The 23,532-nt window shown below is 32.5% G+C and overlaps 1 protein-coding gene across 1 annotated transcript in view; it reads left to right on the top strand.

Moving 5' to 3' along the window:
- Window positions 1–23,532, top strand: part of LOC127727793 (uncharacterized) — a 117,304-nt gene that overhangs the window by 83,550 nt on the left and 10,222 nt on the right. The window contains exons 58-73 of the mRNA XM_052234910.1: window positions 2,696–2,777; window positions 3,248–3,798; window positions 6,291–6,446; window positions 8,090–8,207; window positions 9,092–9,212; window positions 10,331–10,485; window positions 11,227–11,340; window positions 13,909–14,043; window positions 14,468–14,533; window positions 15,921–15,986; window positions 16,972–17,159; window positions 17,591–17,688; window positions 17,887–18,026; window positions 18,489–18,544; window positions 20,648–20,795; window positions 21,589–21,665. Coding sequence (XP_052090870.1) covers window positions 2,696–2,777; window positions 3,248–3,798; window positions 6,291–6,446; window positions 8,090–8,207; window positions 9,092–9,212; window positions 10,331–10,485; window positions 11,227–11,340; window positions 13,909–14,043; window positions 14,468–14,533; window positions 15,921–15,986; window positions 16,972–17,159; window positions 17,591–17,688; window positions 17,887–18,026; window positions 18,489–18,544; window positions 20,648–20,795; window positions 21,589–21,665 — 2,271 coding nt within the window. The remainder of the gene's footprint in view (window positions 1–2,695; window positions 2,778–3,247; window positions 3,799–6,290; window positions 6,447–8,089; window positions 8,208–9,091; window positions 9,213–10,330; window positions 10,486–11,226; window positions 11,341–13,908; window positions 14,044–14,467; window positions 14,534–15,920; window positions 15,987–16,971; window positions 17,160–17,590; window positions 17,689–17,886; window positions 18,027–18,488; window positions 18,545–20,647; window positions 20,796–21,588; window positions 21,666–23,532) is intronic.

Genomic DNA, 23,532 nt, shown 5'->3' with positions numbered 1-23,532 from the left:
GCACTCTTGTTTGTTTGTTGTCCATATTTTTCTTAACATATTGATGGGGGCAGTTTTGATCATGCCAGAATAAGTGATGAATTAAACACATCTTGGATGTATACATATTATGACTGTACATCCTACTGGTACCATCTGCCTATAAATGGGACCATACATGTACCTTAGATCAGTGTTTTAAAGTGAACCATGATAATCTAGAGGTTATCTTAAATTGGACCAAATCTGCACTCTACAAATATTTTCAAATGTATGCAGGCCTACAGCCCCTACAAATTTCATTGATATAGTGTCTATAAGAAGTGAGTAAGGGTGACAAGAAATCTGTAAATGGTGACGGTTCATTTATCCCACAAAAATCAGTTGTAAAAATCTTGGAAAAATTGATACCATTCGAAATGGATTATGTGCATCGATCGGCGAAATGTCGGGAATTCGTAATTATCTATCAGCTGATCAGAAATTCAAGGGCGTGCATTTACATGTTCTACCTCCTGCAACACTCGAAGAAGTCAAGAAAATTATTCTGAAAGCACCATCCAAATCTTGTGAACTGGACCCTTTGCCAACACACCTTCTCAAAGAGTGCATAGACAATTTAGCGCCTGTTATTGTGAACATGTCGTTGGCTGAATCGATAGTACCTTCAACTTTCAAAGAGGCAGTTGTGCGGCCTTCAATAAAGAAAGCAAACCTAGACAAAGAAGTTCTAAAAAATTACCGCCCTGTGTCAAACTTGCCATTTGTATCCAAAGTTGTCGAGAGAGTTGTTGACACGAGATTTGGATCTCATATCATGTTGAACTCTTTACATGACGATATGCAGTCAGCATATCTCACCGGACATTCAACTGAAACAGCACTGATCCGTGTTCATCATGACATTACACACGCACTGGACAACAACTCTTGTGTAATATTGCTGATGTTGGATCTCTCAGCAGCATTCGACGTGATCGATCACGACATTCTTTTCGATCGTCTACAGTATACTTTTGGTATATCAGGAACAGCCTTGTCGTGGCTTCGTTCCTACTTGACTAAAAGGTCGCAATGTGTCTCCATTGGATCTGTTCATTCCGACAATATGGTTCTGAAATATGGTGTCCCACAGGGTTCCGTGCTTGGACCGAGACTTTATTCCATGTTCTCGTACCCGGTTAGTGAAATCTGTAAGACGCATGGCATGGCATACCACTGTTATGCGGATGATACACAAATTTATTAAGTCATCAAACCATTAGATAATTGGGATGACATTACCGAGCGCCTAGAAGCTTGTTTGGAAGATATTAAAACTTGGATGTGTACAAATATGTTAAAGTTAAACCAGGACAAGACCGAATTGATTGTGTTTGCTCCAAATCACAAAGTCAAAAGTCTTAGTAAGTTACGACTGAATTTTGATGGAACTATACTAAGTGAATCTACCTGTGTTCGAAATCTAGGAGTTTTTCTCGATCAAACCCTCAGCATGCAGCAACAGACCAATGCAATTACCAAATCCTGTTTCCATCAGATTCGTAACATAGGACCATATATTCGATCATATATAACGGAGGACGCTTGCAAAACTCTTGTATGCTCTCTTGTCACGTCGCGACTTGATTATGGTAATGCTTTAATGTATGGTGTGAATGCCTTGAGTCTATCCAAACTTCAGCGTGTTCAGTACACCGCTGCCAGGCTAGTAACCCGCAAAAAGAAGTTTGAACATATAACTCCAACACTTATGACTCTTCATTGGCTACCATTTAAATTCCGATGCCAGTATAAACTGTTGCTTTACGCATTCAAAGCCTTGCATGGACTTGCACCTGCGTATCTGAGTGAACTCATACATTTTTACAAACCAGCACGATCGTTGCGATCTGAAAATGCTGCTTTAATCAAGATGCCAAAAAATGCACGGACAAAAATGTATGGTGAACGGAGGTTTGATGTGGCGGCTGGGACTCTGTGGAATAGCCTTCCAACAAATCTTAGAAATGAACAATCGCTAGAACTATTCAAGAAAGGACTAAAGACGCATTTATTCAAAGTTGCATTTGTGGATCGCTTATAGTTAAGACCTGGAACCGTGATTGATTGTATTTGACTGATGTTGATTTGCTAAAGTAATATTTAGTACATTTTAGTCTGATTTGATGTGTTTCTGTATATTTTGATATAACATTTTATTATAAGCCTATGTCTTTTAGTAACTTATTTTTAAATACAAAATAGTAGTAGCATTCACCAATTTTAGAAATATTTAATAGATAACAAGTATTGAAATTTTTACTTATTCATTAATAATTCTTTTATTTAATTTTTAACCAAGTTGATGAAGTTTTAGAGTCTTAACTTTTTATAGTTGATTTGATGTTGTATGCTTCTAAACATATTTTGGTCTATTTTTAACTTTGTAGTTTCGTGTTTGTACGAACTTGTGTATATTTGTTTTAACATGTAAAGCGCTTAGAGTAATTGTAGTATTATATAATGCGCTTTAAAAATGCCTTGTAATAATAATAATAATAATAAAAATATGTATGTTATGTTTTTATAATCTGCATGTAATGTAATATTAATTAAAGAAGGACTAGCTGTTTGTTTTGTTTTAATCTTTTCAATAAAACCAACATTGTAGTCAAAGTGTATGTAAATCAAATTTTGCATTTAAATTTTTTTTCAAAATATTCTCACTTTACAGACATGGATCAACCATACTTACCATAAAAAAGTTGATCAGTGGGATAGCTTATGGCATGAATTCACAGTATGATCTACAACAGGTGAGTTAATATATTGATTAAAAAGCAGGTAACAATGTCTGGCTAGCCAACTTATATTTTACTTGCTTCATTAGAAATATTACAAGTTGTACAGAATATGTCCTAATGGGAATGCTCTCTGGAAAATTTTCCAATGGAAAAATATTCAACTTTGATTCTCATAATAAGGCTATTATGTTGAAGCTTAACATGTTGCATGGATTTGTTTTTACATCATTAAGAATAGATATATTTATACAAATTAGTTTAATGAAAATGCTTTGAATATTCCACTGTGTATTTTATTTAATTTTTCCCAAAAAGAGAAAAGATTTGCTGTCTTTTTGTCTTGCTTGTGAAAGTTAAGAATTAGCAGAGAAACATTTGTGGAAGTTCATGATTAGGTCTCAGAGGAGGAGACAAATCTCTGTGTTAAGTTTATTCTCTAGAACTGTACTGTACATCACTTTACATGATTATATTATTTTCAGCTGAGGGAATTCAAAAGAAGGCATCCAAACATTGGATCAGGTCAAAGAGCTCTTGAACAGGCGATTGAGAAAACAGAAGCCAACATCAAATGGATGAGCAGATATTATTCACATATTGAAAACTGGCTTGATGAGAATTTACAAGACGATCAAGGTTCAGACTACAGACTCTCAAGATCTGTTATTCCTTCTGCATATTCTATTGAACTGTTTCCAGATTTATACTCTGGTGATCCATCAAAATTTATATTTACTGGATCTGTAACAATACAAATTACTTGTACAGAGAATACCAGTAACTTTACACTCAATAGCAGGCAGCTGGAAATAGATGAAAATTCTGTAAAAATAGACTCACTGGATAAACATGTTGCCAGTCCTGTTTTCTTGTCATTATCGTATGATGCTGACTCACAACTTGTTACATTTGTATCTAGTAACCAGTTTATCAAGGGATATAACTATTCCATAGCTATGAACTTTACTGGTCCCCTGTTAGATGATCTACAAGGACTTTACTACAGTTCATATAACGAGGGAAACACCACAAGGTAAGACAGTAATGTAATATTTTTTGTGAATTGTATTTTAGCAAACTATCAAGTCATTGTGAATCTCAATAAAAACTTGAGTTGAGTTGAGACGGAATGTATTATGGTATATCAATGGCTGTCCATCCTTCCGTCTGTCAATACTCTGTACGATAACTCAAATTCCCTTTAACCAAATCTCATATTACTTTAACACAACATTAGAATTGATGGAAGAAAATTCCATTTTAATTTTTTTTTTATTTTTGGCTTTGTCATTTCAGAGTTATGGAACTTCGATCCTTAGATTTAAGTCTATTTTTCACAAATCCTGTACTAACTCCAGTATTCCTGAATTGATTTCCTCCAAACTTTACATTATTGTTGGGATTGATGAAAGAAAGCTACCTTGTGATTTTTTTTTAAATTTCTGGTTGGTTTACTAGAGTAACGGAACTTTAACTTTTACATTTAAGGCAATTTTTCACAAATCAACCTTAACTGCAGTATTTGTGGATTGATTTTCTCCAAACTTAATATTATTGTTGGGATTGATGAAAGGAAGCTCCCTTTTGTTTTTCTAATTTTCTGGTTTTTTGCTCCAGAGTTATGGGACTTAAATTGTCAGATTTTAGCAAATTTTCACATATTTTACCAGTTTGGTTGGATTGATTTAGTGGAAACTTTACATTATTGTTGGAATTGGTGAACATAACAAACTGTTTGATTTAAAAAGCGGTATCCTCAGGATTTATTTTATACAGAGCCATTTTATTTGCTTATGATTAAATGTCTTTGAATTCTTGCAACAATTTCAATATGCACAAAAAGGGTATATCTTGAGCCCTTATTGCAGCTGTTTATTAGAATAAGTCACAGTTTTTTGCCTGGTTTGCAACGAAAATCTCAGAATTGAACACATAGGGATTACAAGTTCCAGCAATGGCTGCGTCGTAAACTATTTGTATAAAGCTTAATATTTCAGAGGGTAGAATACTAGGATGTTTCATATCTTGTATACAGATGCCTTATGTTACAAGTTTCCGTCTGTCATATGGTCTTTGTCCTTGACCTCATTTCATGGTTATGCGAATGATTAAAAAATCTTTACTTTTTTTGTCTTGTGAATTTCTCACTTATTTTAAGTAATAGGATAACTATATTTAGTATATGGGTTCCTTGCTAGGTCTTCATGTCCTTCAGACAGGGTTCATCTGTCCTCGACCTCATTTCATGGATCAGTGACCAGGGTTAAAGTTACATAATTAGATCCGTTTATTAGATACTTAAAGCAGTAGGTCAATATATGTGGTGTTTAATAAGATTGTAAGGAGTACATGTCTGTCTGGCAGTATTCATCTAACCTTTACCTCATTTTCATGGTTCATTGGTCAATTGTAAGTTTACCTGGTTATGTCTGTTTCTTAGATACTATAAGCAATAGGGCAACTATATTTGGTGCATGGAATGATTGCGAGGTGTATACATGTCTGTCTGGCAGGGTTTATCTGACCTTGACCTCATTACCAAGGATTGTTGTTAATGTTGAGTTAGTAAAGCATGTGAGACATTTCAGAGTGTTCACTTTTGTTTGATTTAAACCAATAATTGTGTCGCTAAACAGAGAAGCTGCAGTTAAACACAGGGATCACATTCCTAGTCTTTCTTTGACTGTCACACTTTGTTAATTGGCTATTCCTTGAAAACTGCTTGACAGAAATTAACCAAATTTAATTCAACCGAATACTTTTACTATAAACCTTGCTTTTCCTTATCTGCTGATATCTTTTGGGAACTGCAGATGACACCTCTGTTTCTTGGAAGACTAGCATGTTAAGTATTTCTATTTTGTGCTATATGTCATTTGATAGCGTGCAGCTGTCACTAGCAACACACACATATCCTTTCTGTTATCTTGTGTCATTGTAGTCTGAGTTTCTTTTTATGTTTATTTAAACATCTATAAGAATTTGCTTGACAGAATTGAATCAAACTTGCACAGCTTATTCTTTAGGACATAAAGTTTTGTACCTGTTATTTGATTTTTGAAATCTAAGTGATTTTTGGAGGGTTACCTATACAAAAACATGGAGGTTTATATTTATATCAGTTTGTTGTTCTGTCACTCATTGAAAACAGCTTAACGAAATCCAACCAAACATGCACAGGTTGTTCTACATGGCATGTAGTTGTGTTGTTCTATTTCGATTTTGATATGAGTGATGTTTGGGAGCTCCCACACAAAAACATGGACTTAATTGCTTCTGCTTATTCTATTTAGAGACAACAGGCAACACAAGTCTTCCTTGAAGTCGTGCACGTTTTAATGCAAAACAAAAATGCGGAAAAGTAAGATTTTGTTTGTTGTAAGAAATAGTAACTGTAATAAAATGAAAATATATGACAAAAAAATAGTCTACAAATAGTCATTTAAAATTTGAATGTTAAAATAATTAGATTAGAAATTGAACTTGAATGGTGATAAAAGTAGCTAATTTATTTTTTTTCTACAGGTACTTAGCCTCAACTCAGTTTGAATCGATCAAAGCCAGGAAAGCATTCCCATGTTTTGATGAACCAGATTTAAAGGCACAGTTTAAAGTGACGTTAGTTCGTCGTAAAGACAAGATTTCACTATCCAATATGCCAATAGATAAAACATATACAAGGTACTAATTATACTCTTATGTTGTAGAAATAACACTATAGTGTAAAAGGTTCAACACTGAGAAAAAAAAAATTTGGTGTCAATAATTGAAGTGTAGTAATATATAAAGATTGAACATTTCAATGGCACTTAAATAACAGACATGTTCATGCCCAGCATACAATATTTAATAGTAGGGGGCATTTTGTTTTCTGGTCTATACATCCATCAGTTATATCGCCCCTCCAGTATCAGAGTAAAATTTTAAGTCGAAGTAGTTTACCATGAAGTTGTGATCACACCAACTTCACACTCAGTACACTGAAGCTCATCACGATGTGACCGCATGCTAAATTAATAGATTTGACTCAGATTTCATGGGTCACTATGGACACATATTTTTGTGTACATGTATTAAGTATTTTTAAAATTGCTCATCACCTGTTTTATTTCCCAATTTAATTTCAATTTCAAAATTTTGATTAACCCTAATTGCTCCTTTTAATGTTCTTAATGAAAGCCAAATTTTGTACTCTTACGTTTTTAAATTTAAAATGTATTGAACAGTCCTAAAAAGGAAACGTTATGTTCACATCAAATTAAAAAATTTACTGATACAATGTCCTCTTATCTGTTAGCCGTTATGTATATCTCAGTATGATTTATATTTTGTAGGTCTGATGGTTACATAGCTGATGAGTATGAAGTGACTCCTGTGATGTCAACTTATCTGTTAGCTGTTATGTATATCTCAGTATGATTTATATTTTGTAGGTCTGATGGTTACATAGCTGATGAGTATGAAGTGACTCCTGTGATGACAACTTATCTGTTAGCTGTTATGTATATCTCAGTATGATTTATATTTTGTAGGTCTGATGGTTACATAGCTGATGAGTATGAAGTGACTCCAGTGATGTCCACTTATCTGTTAGCTGTTATGTATATCTCAGTATGATTCATATTTTGTAGGTCTGATGGTTACATAGCTGATGAGTATGAAGTGACTCCAGTGATGTCCACTTATCTGTTAGCTGTTATGTATATCTCAGTATGATTTATATTTTGTAGGTCTGATGGTTACATAGCTGATGAGTATGAAGTGACTCCAGTGATGTCCACTTATCTGTTAGCTGTTATGTATATCTCAGTATGATTTATATTTTGTAGGTCTGATGGTTACATAGCTGATGAGTATGAAGTGACTCCTGTAATGTCCACTTATCTGATAGCCGTTATGTATATCTCAGTATGATTTATATTTTGTAGGTCTGATGGTTACATAGCTGATGAGTATAAAGTGACTCCTGTGATGTCAACTTATCTGTTAGCCGTTATGTATATCTCAGTGTGATTTATATTTTGTAGGTCTGATGGTTACATAGCTGATGAGTATGAAGTGACTCCTGAAATGTCCACTTATCTGTTAGCTGTTATGTATATCTCAGTATGATTTATATTTTGTAGGTCTGATGGTTACATAGCTGATGAGTATAAAGTGACTCCTGTGATGTCAACTTATCTGTTAGCCGTTATGTATATCTCAGTATGATTTATATTTTGTAGGTCTGATGGTTACATAGCTGATGAGTATGAAGTGACTCCAGTGATGTCCACTTATCTGTTAGCTGTTATGTATATCTCAGTATGATTTATATTTTGTAGGTCTGATGGTTACATAGCTGATGAGTATGAAATGACTCCTGTGATGTCAACTTATCTGTTAGCCTTTGTTGTGGGAGATTTTAATCACACAAATCAAACTACTAACAATGGCATCAAAGTAAGAGTGATTGATATCTGTCATGTCTGGGGTAAGAGTGATTGAAATCTGTCATGTCTGATATAGATTTGTCAGAGCTCATCATTGTTATAGCTTTTGGTATAGAACCACTTATTAAAGAACATGCAAGAAAGAAGCACATCTTTACACAAATAGTTCCTACACATAGCTGTAACTTTGAAAATCAGTAAAATAGTTGGGTAATGTTGGTATCAAACGAAAGCTTAAGGATTTGGGATCATTGTAGAAACCTTGTTGAAAGTTTCTTTTGCATAATAAAAAAAAATATATGAAATTGGAAAAGGAGGGCATATTTTGCTTGTTGTTCAGATCAGAAGTATCTACTTTTGTGCTACCAAACTTCTGGGAACCAGTGCAATCTTATATGCAATCAAAGGTATATTCAATTTTTCAGCACAAGCCACTTTATTTGAACTTAAGACAAAATAGCTATGAATGATTGAAATTGCAGAATTTAACATAGAAAGCAATGGGGCTATGAATCAGTGGTTTTATTCCTTTTAAACTATCCACAGAATGGTGTCGTGTTAAGAGTAACACATTAAGTATGTGGTATATGTCATGCAGGCAGCAACGCAACAGCAAAAAAAGGAAAAGGCAACTACAGGTCAAACCATGGTCTGCAACAATATAAAAACAAGGAGATGTGGTATAATTGCCAATGAGACAACTATCCACCAGCGACCAAAGAATTGGACAGTAACCACACTTTTGAATTTGAAGGAATTTGTTGTTATAGCTCCTCCTTTGCCAGCTTGTTCAAATTATGCTAATACATTTAAACATTGTTATAATATGAATAGGTTTCATCATTTACGTTATATAGTTATATTGAAGTATTGACATTTTGAATTTATTTTTAGTATGGTGTATGGTCAAGACCAGAATCAGTGGAACAAACTAAATTTGCATTGGATGTTGGAACTAAAGTGTTGACATTTTATGAACAATTTTTCAACATATCCTTCCCTCTACCAAAACAAGGTACTGTTATTCATTGTATATCACATTTGTAGTTCCTGCTGAACTCACCCGGTTTAAAAGACAAGTTGACCTAAATCATGTGATGTCTTTTGTCTATTGATTAACTTGTCTTTCTCAACACCACTGGGCCTTCTAGTGCCTAATTTCATAAGTATTTCAGATGATGGCTTATAATCAGGTTATACTAGTTACATAAAATTTTTGTCTGGACAAGGTTCAAGAGAATGCCCCCAAAATAAATTTATAAAAATGATCAGTGTTTGAATTAAATGGGGAAATAACAGCATTCAGCACTTATAGTAGTATTAAGTGTCATTTACATTCATTGAAATTGTCATGGATGCAAGGATATGTCAATGAGACAGCAGTTTGACAACTCAATATGAACAACACAAGAGCATGTGATGTATTGTTTTCTTGCAAAAATGAATAAAAGATGAATCATATAGGACAGTAAACAATTGACACAAAAAGCCAAATGACATGAAGTGGCCAATACAAGGTCAAACAAGAAATTTTGCATTGCAACAGGCCACCTACAAAGCTCTCAAAAAACTCTGGCAAGGGTTCTTTTACATGCTATTTACCTGCTTCACTGAAGGCAGAAGCAGGCTTAGTGACCATTCGACTTCGACCATTTATCTATCTGTCCATCCGAAAAGAAAGAAAGATTTCTTGGCTTCTATGAAAGGGAATGATTGAAGATTTAGACTGCAGCTTTATGATGTTGAGTTGTAGTGAGTAAGCAATTTTTACATCTGCCAAATTACCAATTCCTGTTTGTAGTTAGTTTAAAATTTTACAACACTCATTGACTTGAAAAACTATGATGGATTGATGATTGATTGTCTGTGTTTAACACCATTGTCAGCATTGTTGGCTATATTGTGGCAGCCAGCTTCTTATTGATGAAGCTTGAGTGCCCAGAGATAATCACTGACCTTCAGCATAAAAACTTGCAATCCTAGTCAATTAAGATTGAAGTCAAATGTGGGGTTCGAAATCACGATGTCAGTGTTTACAGTAAAAACTATCATGATTTCATCATATTGCTCTGTCATTATCAGACAAGCAGACAAAACATTTCAGTGTGCATAATCTTATTATATTCATAACAGATATGATAGCTATACCAGACTTTGGACCAGGAGCCATGGAAAACTGGGGACTTATAACATACAAAGAAAGATACCTGTTATATAAAGATGGTGTAACCTCTGCAGAAAGTAAACAAAAAACAGCTATTGTAATAGCCCATGAATTAGGTCACCAGGTTAGTGAGTGAGAAACAATATATAGCAATTCTGAGGAAGCTTTAGACACCAAAATATACAGTGTTGATGCAGATATCAGTGTGGCCAATACATTTCTGAAATAAACATTAAATACACCAACAGCCAGTACTGACAGAGAAACAATCTTAGCCTTAGTTCAACCATATAAATTATAAACTAACTAGGAATTAACAATCAAACTATATCATGTAAAAACATGTCAAGAATAAAGAGATGGCTACTAGGGAGATAAAAGACAATACTCTGTGAGATTGACAAGAACATGGAAGTCTTTCTATTATAAACTAACTGAGTTAACACAGCCTCTATTCATTCTTATCTTATATCTAACACCAAGACATGCGGGACATATAAAAATAAGAAGATGTGGTATGATAGCCAATAAGACAACTCTCCACCAGAGGCCATATGATATAGAAGTTAACAAATATATGTTACGGTATAGTCTATTTTAAAAATTATAATCTATTTAAACTGAAACAAAACCAAATTATAGCAGAACAGAAACATCTAACAGAGGTTAGTCAATAGTTTAAATTGGAAAATTAAAAAAAATAATTATCACTTGGTTTACCCGAAATATTTTGGGAAATTTTGTTTTGAAATCGATTATGACAAGACTACTTATATCAGCTCATTAGAGAAGGTGTTTTATGCTCGATTTAAAGAATTGCATATGCTTGTTTATAGAATTAACAGTTCTAAATGATATATTTTAGTGGTTTGGAAACTTAGTAACAATGAAATGGTGGGATGATCTTTGGTTAAATGAGGGATTTGCTACCTTTATGGAGTATATTGGAACAGACCATATCTTCCCAGATTGGAAAATGGTAAATAATGTTTGCAGAAGAATTAAGTTAGAATTGGCATTTTAGGGAGCTACCATTTGATTTTTATGGGGGGGGGCTAGGATGAAATTTGAAAAAAATAAGCAGGACAGGAGTTTTGAGTAAAAAAAAAGGCAGGATGAGACACTTGCAAAAAAAAAAAGTCAGGATGACAATTTAGGTAAAAAAAAGTCAGGATAAACTTTAAAAAAAAAAAGGCAGGACCGAACAGAGTGAAAAATAAAAAGGCAGGACAGAGATTACAACTAAAAAAAAATGCAGGACAAAAATTTTCATCCTAGCCCCCCCATAAAAATCAAATGGTAGCTCCCTTAGAAAAGGAAAGGAATTTTTTTTTAGTCTTTCTAATTGTAACAAAAAATTTGGGAAAATCTTATCCTCTATATAAAAATAAGGAGATGCGGTATGATGGCCTAAATGGCGACTATCCATTAGAGACCAAATGATGTTGATGAAAGTAACCATAGGTCACCGTATGGCCTACAACAATGAACACAAACCCATATAGTAAGCTATAAAAGGCCCCATATGACAAAATTTAAAACAATTCAAAACAAGGTTATCCAATGACAACCACAATCACAAGTTGCTGACTTGGGACAGACATACAGAATGTGGTGAGGTTGAATATGTGTGAATGTACAGAATGTGGCTGAAATTTATGGCAGTAATCTGCTGTTGGGGTTTAATTGAACAAAGGTATAGATGATTAACATGTGAAGTAGAGTTTTATATTGCACAAGCTTATGATTGATGATATTGACCTGTATTTATATTTCAACATTTTATGGGAGTAAAGGGACTTTGAACATTTTTCAACTTTTGTACCACAATGACACTACATTTGGCATATTGAATAACAGCAACAAATACAAAAGCTTGAAATAAACTTTATAAGGTCATCATTGTTCCTGTTGTACAAACCTACATGTATACTGAACACACAATTTATTCCTCATTTACACAACAGTGGGGGACATTTCTCTATGATGTAGCAATCTGGTTTTCTTTGTAATTTTTATAGATTATCAATAGTTCTTCAAATTTAGGGGGCTTTTGTCAGATTCAAGAGATGAAGACAAGAAACATTCATGAGTTTGAAAGACTATTGATAATTTGTTTTTCAATATTTTCCTTGGCAAATTCCATGACAGAGGCTTATAGTGTCTTACATTCTCTTTCTGCTTTACTGAGAAAAACTTATACCACTGGAGTAGCATTAGATGGAAAATTATTGTACAGTAAGATCAAAGGCAAACTTATGAAAATAGCCATAATGATTATTATTGATATCAAAGAGAAGTTAACACAAAGTAATTTGACACATCATTTTTGTCTCGCCTTGGCAGAGTCAAAAGAGAGATATAGGTAGGCTGTTTCCAGCGGCGGCTTCAACAATGTATTAGTTTGTGATTAATTTATGGTGAACCACTAGTGGAAGGTCAATGATATTTGGTATGCAGTTGTATTTGCATTGGGTCATCTCATTTCCATGCAGATTATTTGGCCCCGCCCCCTCAGTCATGGTCTGTTGACTTTGAAATGGTTACTTAGTTTACATGTGTTAGTTTGTGATTAGGTAAGTTTATGGGGAACCATTAGTGGTAGGTCAATGATAATTGGTATGTAGTTGTATAAGCATTATCACCTCTCATTTCAATGAAGAAGATTTGGTCCTTACCCCTCAGTCACGGTGTATTGACTTTGAAGCTTTTCCGTAGTTTACATGTATTAGTATGTGATTAGATCAGTTTAAGATGAACCACTAATGTTAAGTCAATGGTATTTGATATGCAGTTGTACTAGCATTGGCATATCTCATTTCCATGAAGATTATTTGGCTCTGTACCTTCAGTCATGGTTCATTGACTTTGAATATTTGCATAACTTATGTGTTAAAATATTGCTATTTTAATTTCAACATTTGCATTATCAAAATAACAAAAAGGCAAGTCATATCTCTGTGTTAACAGTTTATCTTATCTCTGTATTTCTTAAACTATGGCCTCATTATAGGTGTCAGACCACCAATTACTCCCTCCAATTTAGAACGTATGTGAAAGTAGGCCTACTTGGACAAAAAATAGTGCATTTGATGTCATTGTTTACTTAAACTAACCAACAAATTGGCAGAAATGAAACTTTTGGTGAAAGAGAAATATATTAAGACCATTTTGAGCCAAAATTTACTTGTCTATGAGTTTGCATTCAACATTGAGGATTAATGCTCTCAATAGTATACTAATTTAAGATTTCCAGAAAGCCAGGGGTTATTTTTAGTGGTACCTCTATTCGGGAGGCCTCTTCTTTCTTATATGATTTTAAAGGTATGTTGAAAATTGGCATGTAGAAAGCTGATACATGTACAATTCAGGATATACCTGGTTTCTATGAAGTTAAACTAAGGTAAAATATTTAGAAAGCTGTGAAAATAGCAAATTTTGGTTGAACAGATAGGGACTTTTAATTGGTGGTCTGACACCTATAGGAAAGTGAAAATCATTTAGTATATATGATTGTTTTGTATAATAGTAGGACTTTCACTTTCAGTTTGACCATATGATAATAGACGATCTGCATCCAGTTTTAGACTTTGATAGTCATGTGACGTCTCATCCAATATATGTACCGTTAACAAGTTTAGAAGAACTTAGTAATATCTTTGATGCAATATCATACAGCAAGGTAAATATCAAACTTTATGAGCAGTTAAAAAAAAATACAAAGGGAACAATCAATTACCATAAGGACAAACAATGACATGGCCCAATAAAGGCAGAAACAAAATACTACACACAATGTGAAATATTGATCAAAACTAATCCTAACAATAAGCCCTTGGTGAACCCCAGTGCTTCAAAATAAGTAGGCAGTACATGCTCCACTGGCAGAAAGAAATATATATTAAAAGATAATGAATATCATTTAAAGGTAGAATGATTGTTCAGTACTATTGCAAGATGATGAATTTCATTTAAAAGATAGATTGTATTTTTATTATAATTACAAGTTAATGAATTATATTTTAAAAGATAGAATGTGTTTTTGTTATAATTACCATTTAATGAATTATATTATATTTAAAAGAAAGAATGTATTAAAATTACAGGGAGGAAGTGTGATAAGAATGGCCAGATTTTTCTTAGGAGAAGAAACCTTTAGAAAAGGACTATCAGTAAGGTTTTATATCCACATTAGTAATCACTACAACATTTAGAAGACACCATAAATAAAACCAACTCATTTATTCAATAACCCTCCAACAATGTAGCATGAAAAAAACTAGTTAAGCACTGTCACATTTTTATGTGCCTGTCCTAAGTATGGAACCACCTCTGTAATTTTTGTTTATGTCATATTAATTTTTTTTTTCGTTGTGGATAAAATTTTGTTTTACTGACTGACTCATGATGATTTAGAGTTTGACATTGTGTGTAAACACCTGTCTATTGTTAGGAGACTTTCTGTCTGTCTGTGTGTCCAAATCAGGGTAAAAAGGTCAATGATCAAAATCACTAACAAAAACAGGGAAAAAATGGAAAATGCTTTCTGGTAGTTACCCATGCTTGATTGAATGAAGCTTGTACTGATGGAAGATATAGAGAAGGGGAAGAAGCCTGTTGATATTGGAATCAAGTTCACAGTGACTAAAAATGGAAAAATTGTTTGGGATGGTATCCCACTATGAATTTTAACACATTTATACAGAAAAATATAAGAATAATAGTATGTTAGTTTGTCCCTACTACTACTGGATTGTTTTAACAACCTTGAAGGCAATAAAGCTCTCACAAGGTCGGTAATTTGTCCCTCTAAGCATAGTTACTAGTATTTTCAACCCTTGAACTAAAAATGTTTTCTCTCAGTGAAGGTGCAGTTCAATAGGCAGTGCCATATTGTACTCTTAATCCATAATATAATGTTATAAAAGATTTAGATTTTCAAAGTAAGGTAAACCTGATTTACTTTATGTCTGGAGCAGAGTTCCACACTTAAAACTTTTAGTGAGGCTACTCTAATGAATTTTTTGAACTTCAATCAATGTGACAACTTCAATGTTTAAAACTATACTGTATTAATGGATGTGCACATGTAAATTACGTTCTGTCTCAAAGCATGCATGTTTTTGGTAATGAAATCAGCTTTACATGGTTCTATGTCAATAAACATAATGCAAGCTCTGCATGATTAAGTTAATTACCAGTCATATCCTACAGGGGATATAAATGCTTAATTGAAGGAATAGACATGTCAAGTTAAACCCTTGGGTAACACTCTACCCAAGCAATCTTTGGCTCATCATTTTTGTACAAAAAAGAAATTTGTTCAATTGTGAAGGTCGTTCCAGTTTAGATGAATGTATATTTAAATACTGCTATGTGCTTCATTGAAACACCAGTTATTGCATTATTTCATTCAGGGGAAATTAACATTATAAGTGGATCTCTAGTGACCTGCAATACAAAGTGTTTTGTAGATTACTCTATTGATGACAGTAAATCTTAATATTATATAGACTATTAAATCTGCAATTAGTTTTACATTATATTTCTGTTTTATAGAGATATTTAAATAACAGAAAGTTTCAGAATGCTGACCACAATGATCTTTCTGAAGCCCTGAATATAGTAAGTATATTATTATATGATATTCACAACATATTTATAAGTATATTATTATATGATATTCACAACATATTTGTTATAGTGTTCAGTTTTATAATTTTGAGTACTTTATGAGAATTCTATCAAACTTCCTGGTCATATTCCCTGCAAAAAAAGTCTTGAGACCTATATAGGAATTGTGCTGTTCATTCGCCTGCCTGTCAATGTTCCTGTGTGCTAACTTCTCCTAAACAGCTAGATATATATTATCAAAACTTTAAACATTTGTAAAACAATACCTGATAATGAATATGAATATAACCTAAAGGAATATAATCCCCTCCACCTATACAATTACCGGTAATAGATTGTAGTTTATTTTGGATGTAAGATTTGGGTAATCAATTTTGATTGCATTGATTATAAATTTTTTTTTTAAAGTTAATTCTAATTTTTTAGTTGTTAATTAACTTAATGTTGAATGATCTAAATATACAATACATTTTGATATCCATCTGATATTTACGAAGAATCTTGTTATATGTTTTGTATGCAGTTTATGATGATGACTAACCGCCTCGGTTGTCTTGTGGTAGCGTTTTTGCCCTGAGTGCGAAAGGTCGTGGGTTCAAACCCCAGCCGGGTCAAACCAAAGACTTTAAAGTTGGTATTTACTGCTTCTCCGCTAAGCATGCGTAATTAATGAGTAAGAGCAAAGACTGGTCGGCTCTGAATCAGACTTATTTGTCCGGGTAAGGTGACATGTCTTCCTGCGGACTGTTACCTTGTTAACTAGCACGTTAAAAAATCCGGCTCAGCGTGTTGGTCTAGTACAAAGCAGGGTGAATATTCATATTACATTAACATATTGTTGTCCTAAATATGCATATTAATTTGCCGCTGGACTTCAAGCAGCCATCCATCATCGTCATCATCAGATGATGATGACAGAACTTATATTTGATTGTAGTTCTCACTATTAACTTTTTTCAAATTTCTTTATTTTTAGCAAGCTAAGATGGCCAATTTGAGTCTGCCAGCAGATGTCAAAACTATAATGGACACTTGGTTACTACAGATGAACTACCCTGTTGTCATGGTAACCGTTACAGCACCAGGCAAAGTTAGGCTGTCACAGAAAAGATTTCTTACTAATCCAGAGGCTAAGGATCCAATGTTATATAAATCTCCTTACAAGTAAGAAAAACTTTTAAGTACTGAAGAAGGTCATGCCAAATTGATACCTCGTTCACTTAAATATGATTCCTACCATTCATTTTGTTCTAAATTTATTTTTAAATATTGTCGCTTGCTAGAACAAAATTCTTTCCCCTCAGTGAGTCTGAAGTAATTGGAAATAATTTCGTGTTGCTAAATCATCTTTATGTTGCAATTGACATTTGTATATGTCAAAGCCAACATTTACTGTCAACTTTACAATTTTTTAAAAATGCTTTTATGCCCATACCACTAAGCCTTCAGATCTAGTATTGGTATATTAGTGTTTGGTGATGTCTTTCAGAGTTCGTGTTTTGTTCCAGTCAAGTGACTTTTGGTGGTTAATTGTACATAATGAAATTATACAACTTGTAATATATTTTTGTTTATTTATGATTTTCCTATTTCAGTTACAAGTGGTGGATACCAGTAACTCTAACAAACAGTGGAGAGAAAAAATTTGTAAAGACAAGTAAAGATGTGATATGGTTCAATGATACATTTACAGGTATATTAAGTAAAAAAGTGATATGGTTCAGTGATACATTTACAGGTAAATTAGGTAAAGATGTGATATGGTTAAAAGTTATATTTACAGACAAATTAAGATGTGATATGTTATATAAATGATAAGTCCCCATTTTGAGTTGCTGCACATGTATTGTATTTTCAGACTACTTTGATACTTTTCAATGGACTTTTTCAGATATAACATCAACTCAAATACTAAAAGAAGATGGTAAATCATGGGTGATGGCAAACATTGGACAATATGGTGTATACCGAGTGAATTACACAGATCAAAACTGGAGAGCTATTATCAACCAGTTAAAAACAAATTATACGGTAAATAATTCCATAATATAATATAGTATTTAAGAAAGCAATTGTCATAGGGATTGTTAAGAATTGTATTGAAAGGTTTAATTCTTATTTCATTGACTTTACAAGTTTTGAATACAGATCTCTGACATTTCACAGAAAAATTGCACACATATTTAAGTTGTCCACTTAATATTATATTATGGAATTATTTTGAGAATATTTTTCCTTTTTTCCAAATTTGGGAAGTTAATATTTTTCATTTACATTATATTTAAAGGTTCATTATAGACTGTCTAATATTGTTTATTAGGCACCTTGTGTGATGTGGTATTTTGACCCCGTAGAATAGTGACCCCAGAGTCAAAATACCATATTGTGTATACTGAATATATTTGAGTTTTTGTTTCTTTTTTACTGGTGAAAATTCATATCCCCTGCAATCAAAACAGCTTTGATGATTAATAAATTGTTTTTCTTTTAAAGGTAATTTCATCCATTAACAGAGCTCAAGTAATAAATGATGCATGGAGTTTTAGTAGGTAAGTTTAATAGAAATAATAAAGGATTCTTTAAGATAAGTTTATAATTATTATGGCTCTAAAAATATCATGGAGTATAGATTCCACCACTGCATCAAGTGTGTTACGATATTTCTCCACTCGAGACAGTTAAATTTTGATTTTGAAAGTGTGAGGCTTGTCAAGCTTTTTAAAAATTAGAATTTAACTGTTGAGAGTGGAGAAATATCGTAATACACTAGTTATAGTGGTGGAATCTGTTTCTCTAATGATTTTGAGATAATATCTAAACAAAGTTTATCTTTCCTTTTCAAAGTTGTGTTCTTTATCTGTGATGTCATCAGGCATGGTCACCTTTTTTCATAACATCACAACAGGAAATTTCAGAAGAAAACAAGAAAATTTGACGTCATAATTAAATTATGACCAATCTGCCGAGAACAAAGTTTTCTCTAGAGATGAGAAATACTTTTCTCACACCGATCGAGAATTGTGAAAAAAGTATGGAAATTAGAGAAGCATAAGTTCACCACTGTAATCTGTCATTCATAAGGGCATACAATACAGAATAGATCTCTTGTTGAATTTCTTTTTAATTTGGACACAAAGTTATTTTCAATATGCACTATCAAAATATGAAAAGAAAAATAAACCTTCATTACTTACTTTTCAAGATATTTAGGTGGGTTTGAGGTAAAAACACGAATTTTCTTATTTCAATTGAAAAAATATCAAAACTTTCAACTGAAAAAGAGATATTTTTAATCTTTTTTTTTTTGTAAAGTGTTCCTTAATTTATAGGCTTTTAAGGAATTTTCCAAGTTGAATGTAAAAAAAGGAAAATTTGTTGTTAAATGATGCAATTATCGGTGACAGAAAGCTTCTCAACAATTTTGTCAATACAAATGTATGCAGAAAAATCTACCTTAGATATTTTCTTGCAATTTTGACATAACATTGTCGAAGCAGTACACACTTGATTGGGGAAAAAAATGTGGTTGGTTTTTATTGCTTTGTTTAAATGTTAAAGTTTGTGATTAGTTTAGGTAGAGAAACCACTAATGGTAATAAGTCAATGATATTTGGTATACAGTTGTATCAGCATTGGCATATCTTATTTCCAGGGAAATTATTTAGCCCTGTACCTTTAGTCATGTTTCATTGAATTTGAATATTTTACATATTTTACATTAAAGTACTGCTATTTTATTTCCAACATTTACATTTTACTATCAAAACTCTATACAGGCAAGACATATCTCTGTGTTAACAGTTTATTTACATTAAAGTTCTGCTATTTTATTTCCAACATTTACATTTTACTATCAAAACTCTATACAGGCGAGACATATCTCTGTGTTAACAGTTTATTTACATTAAAGTACTGCTATTTTATTTCCAACATTTACATTTTACTATCAAAACTCTATACAGGCAAGACATATCTCTGTGTTAACAGTTTATTTACATTAAAGTTCTGCTATTTTATTTCCAACATTTACATTTAACTATCAAAACTCTATACAGGCGAGACATATCTCTGTGTTAACAGTTTATTTACATTAAAGTTCTGCTATTTTATTTCCAACATTTACATTATACTATCAAAACTCTATACAGGCAAGACATATCTCTGTGTTAACAGTTTATTTACTTTAAAGTTTTGCTATTTTATTTCCAACATTTACATTTTACTATCAAAGCTCTATACAGGCGAGACATATCTCTGTGTTAACAGTTTATTTACATTAAAGTACTGCTATTTTATTTCCAACATTTACATTTTACTATCAAAGCTCTATACAGGCGAGACATATCTCTGTGTTAACAGTTTATTTACATTAAAGTACTGCTATTTTATTTCCAACATTTACATTATACTATCAAAACTCTATACAGGCAAGACATATCTCTGTGTTAACAGTTTATTTACATTAAAGTACTGCTATTTTATTTCCAACATTTACATTTTACTATCAAAACTCTATACAGGCGAGACATATCTCTGTATCAACATTTTATTGTTATTCTGGTTATCCTTTCAATATATTCAGTTCTTAATAGTCGTTCTTTATAAATAAATGTGTCCAGCTTTGTTTAATATTTAATGTTTTATATTCTTAGAGCCAACCAACTGAATGCTGATATAGGGTTAGGAATTGTTGAATATTTAGATAAAGAAATGGATTATGTACCACGTACAGCAGCTAATAAACAGTTATCTTACTTAGATAGCATGTTGTCAAAGTCCAATTATTACGGAAAATTTAAGGTATTATATCTGACATAGAAAAAAACTTGTAGTTATCTTTCCTTAGAAATATAAGATAACCCTGTCATTTATAATTCTTAGAAATATTCTTATCGGAGAAAATTTAGCCTTATCTCTGAATAATTTGTTACAAATAGTGTTTGAAATTTGCAGTCATCCAGTTTTCAGGGCAATTATAATTTGCCTTGATCAACCTTAAACAAAGATTCCTACCAAAATTTTTCTTAAAAAACAAATTACATTTGTTTTGTTAAAATTTAAAATACAATATGACGTTGAATTAATTTCAACATTTTGTAACAGTATTACCCATTTACAAGTCTATTCAAAACAGTAAATTAAAATCAATAAATAGACATTATATGTATTTAATCTAGAAAATACTATTATTCAATGATCCTAATTATTTTAAAAAAATTTCAAAAAGTGGAGAGAGGATTTTTCTGCAAACTTGTATTTCATAGTGATGTTGTACATTTTTTTCAACAGAAGTTCTAACAAAAATATTTCACTTTTTAAACAGAGTGTAATGGCAAATGTTTTTTTTTAAATATTGAATAACCAACTCTTTGGAGATTTAGGCGAAAACGAGACTTTAAATTGTTCAAGCTATAAACAAGATTTATGTTGTTACAATTGAAAATTCTGATAAAGTATAGATGTTAGGATTCAGAAGATCTTTTATCCACCTCTAAGCACATTTACCATGCCTAAAGGTTATTAGAAAACCTAAATAGTTACTGACCAGAATAAATACATGTGACCATGTTCTCCGTGATTTTATCTTTCACAGAGTATGATGAGGAATCTTGTTGGTAAAGCATATGATAAGTTTGGTTTGAACAGCACAGGTCTTAATCATCTGCAGTCGTAAGTAGTAATCATACAAATAACATTAAAATTGTAAAACATGATATTTATCACATTTTTTGTTATTACATTGCTGTCTTACTGATTTATAATTCACAACTTTTATTTCTACTCAATTTAAAATATGATAGGATAACTAGCCTGTCAACACTGAAGTTGTAAGTCTGAATGTGGCACATGGCAGGTGCGTTCAACTCCAATCTAAACTGACTAGGATTATCTGTTTTCCTGCTAAGGGCACTCTGGCTTTCTCCATTGATAAAAAACTAATCATATAATATAGCCAATAAAGCTGAAACTGGCATTAAACACCATTAATCAATCGATCAATTTAAAATAGCAAAGATTAACAAAATTGTTCAAAAACTTCTTCTGAAAAAGTACATTAATTAAAAAATATATGATTTGATATATAAAATAGGAAATATTGCTATTTGTAAAAAAGAACTTGTATCCCCTATAAATAATAGTTATAAAACCCACAATGAAAAAAACCACCCATTTTTAATTTAATACTTAACACTTGATCAGGATTACTTTATTAATAATGAAACACTTGATCAGGTTAACTTTATTAACAATGAAACACTTGATCAGGATAACTTTATTAACAATGCAAAACTTGATCAGGATAACTTTATTAACAATGCAAAACTTGATCAGTATAACTTTATTAACAAGGATTTCAACTTGAAAAAGGAACACATCTGTATTTTACAGTATTGTTCAATGGCATACTCTTCAGAACATTTACAAATTATAAATGCGGACATATTTCTGTGAAGGAATTTATAACGATCATAATGCAAAGTGCTTTGTTTGTTCATTTCATGTATTTAAATGATACTTTATACATTACAGGTACATGAGGTCAGAGGTGTCAAGCATAGCATGTCATTTTGTACTTTGATACATTACAGGTACATGAGGTCAGAGGTGTCAAGCATAGCATGTCATTTAGTACTTTGATACATTACAGGTACATGAGGTCAGAGGTGTCAAGCATAGCATGTCATTTAGTACTTTGATACATTACAGGTACATGAGGTCAGAGGTGTCAAGCATAGCATGTCATTTTGTACTTTGATACATTACAGGTACATGAGGTCAGAGGTGTCAAGCATAGCATGTGATTTTCTACTTTGGTACATTACAGGTACATGAGGTCAGAGGTGTCAAGCATAGCATGTGATTTTCTACTTTGATACATTACAGGTACATGAGGTTAGAGGTGTCAAGCATAGCATGTGATTTTCTACTTTGGTACATTACAGGTACATGAGGTCAGAGGTGTCAAGCATAGCATGTCATTTTCTACTTTGGTACATTACAGGTACATGAGGTCAGAGGTGTCAAGCATAGCATGTGATTTTCTACTTTGATACATTACAGGTACATGAGGTCAGAGGTGTCAAGCATAGCATGTGATTTTCTACTTTGGTACATTACAGGTACATGAGGTCAGAGGTGTCAAGCATAGCATGTGATTTTCTACTTTGGTACATTACAGGTACATGAGGTCAGAGGTGTCAAGCATAGCATGTGATTTTCTACTTTGGTACATTACAGGTACATGAGGTCAGAGGTGTCAAGCATAGCATGTCATTTTCTACTTTGATACATTACAGGTACATGAGGTTAGAGGTGTCCAGCATAGCATGTGATTTTGTACTTTGATACATTTAAGGTACTTGAGGTCAGAGGTGTCCAGCATAGCATGTGATTTTGTACTTTGATACATTTAAGGTACATGAGGTCAGAGGTGTCCAGCATAGCATGTCATTTTGTACTTTGATACATTTAAGGTACATGTGGTCAGAGGTGTCCAGCATAGCATGTCATTTTGTACTTTGATACATTACAGGTA

Source organism: Mytilus californianus, unplaced genomic scaffold (genome assembly GCF_021869535.1).
Source record: "Mytilus californianus isolate M0D057914Y unplaced genomic scaffold, xbMytCali1.0.p SCAF_2, whole genome shotgun sequence".
In the NCBI taxonomy this organism is placed as follows: domain Eukaryota; kingdom Metazoa; phylum Mollusca; class Bivalvia; order Mytilida; family Mytilidae; genus Mytilus; species Mytilus californianus.
Note: the sequence above shows the minus strand (reverse complement) of the source record. Positions and strands in the feature narration are given on the sequence as shown.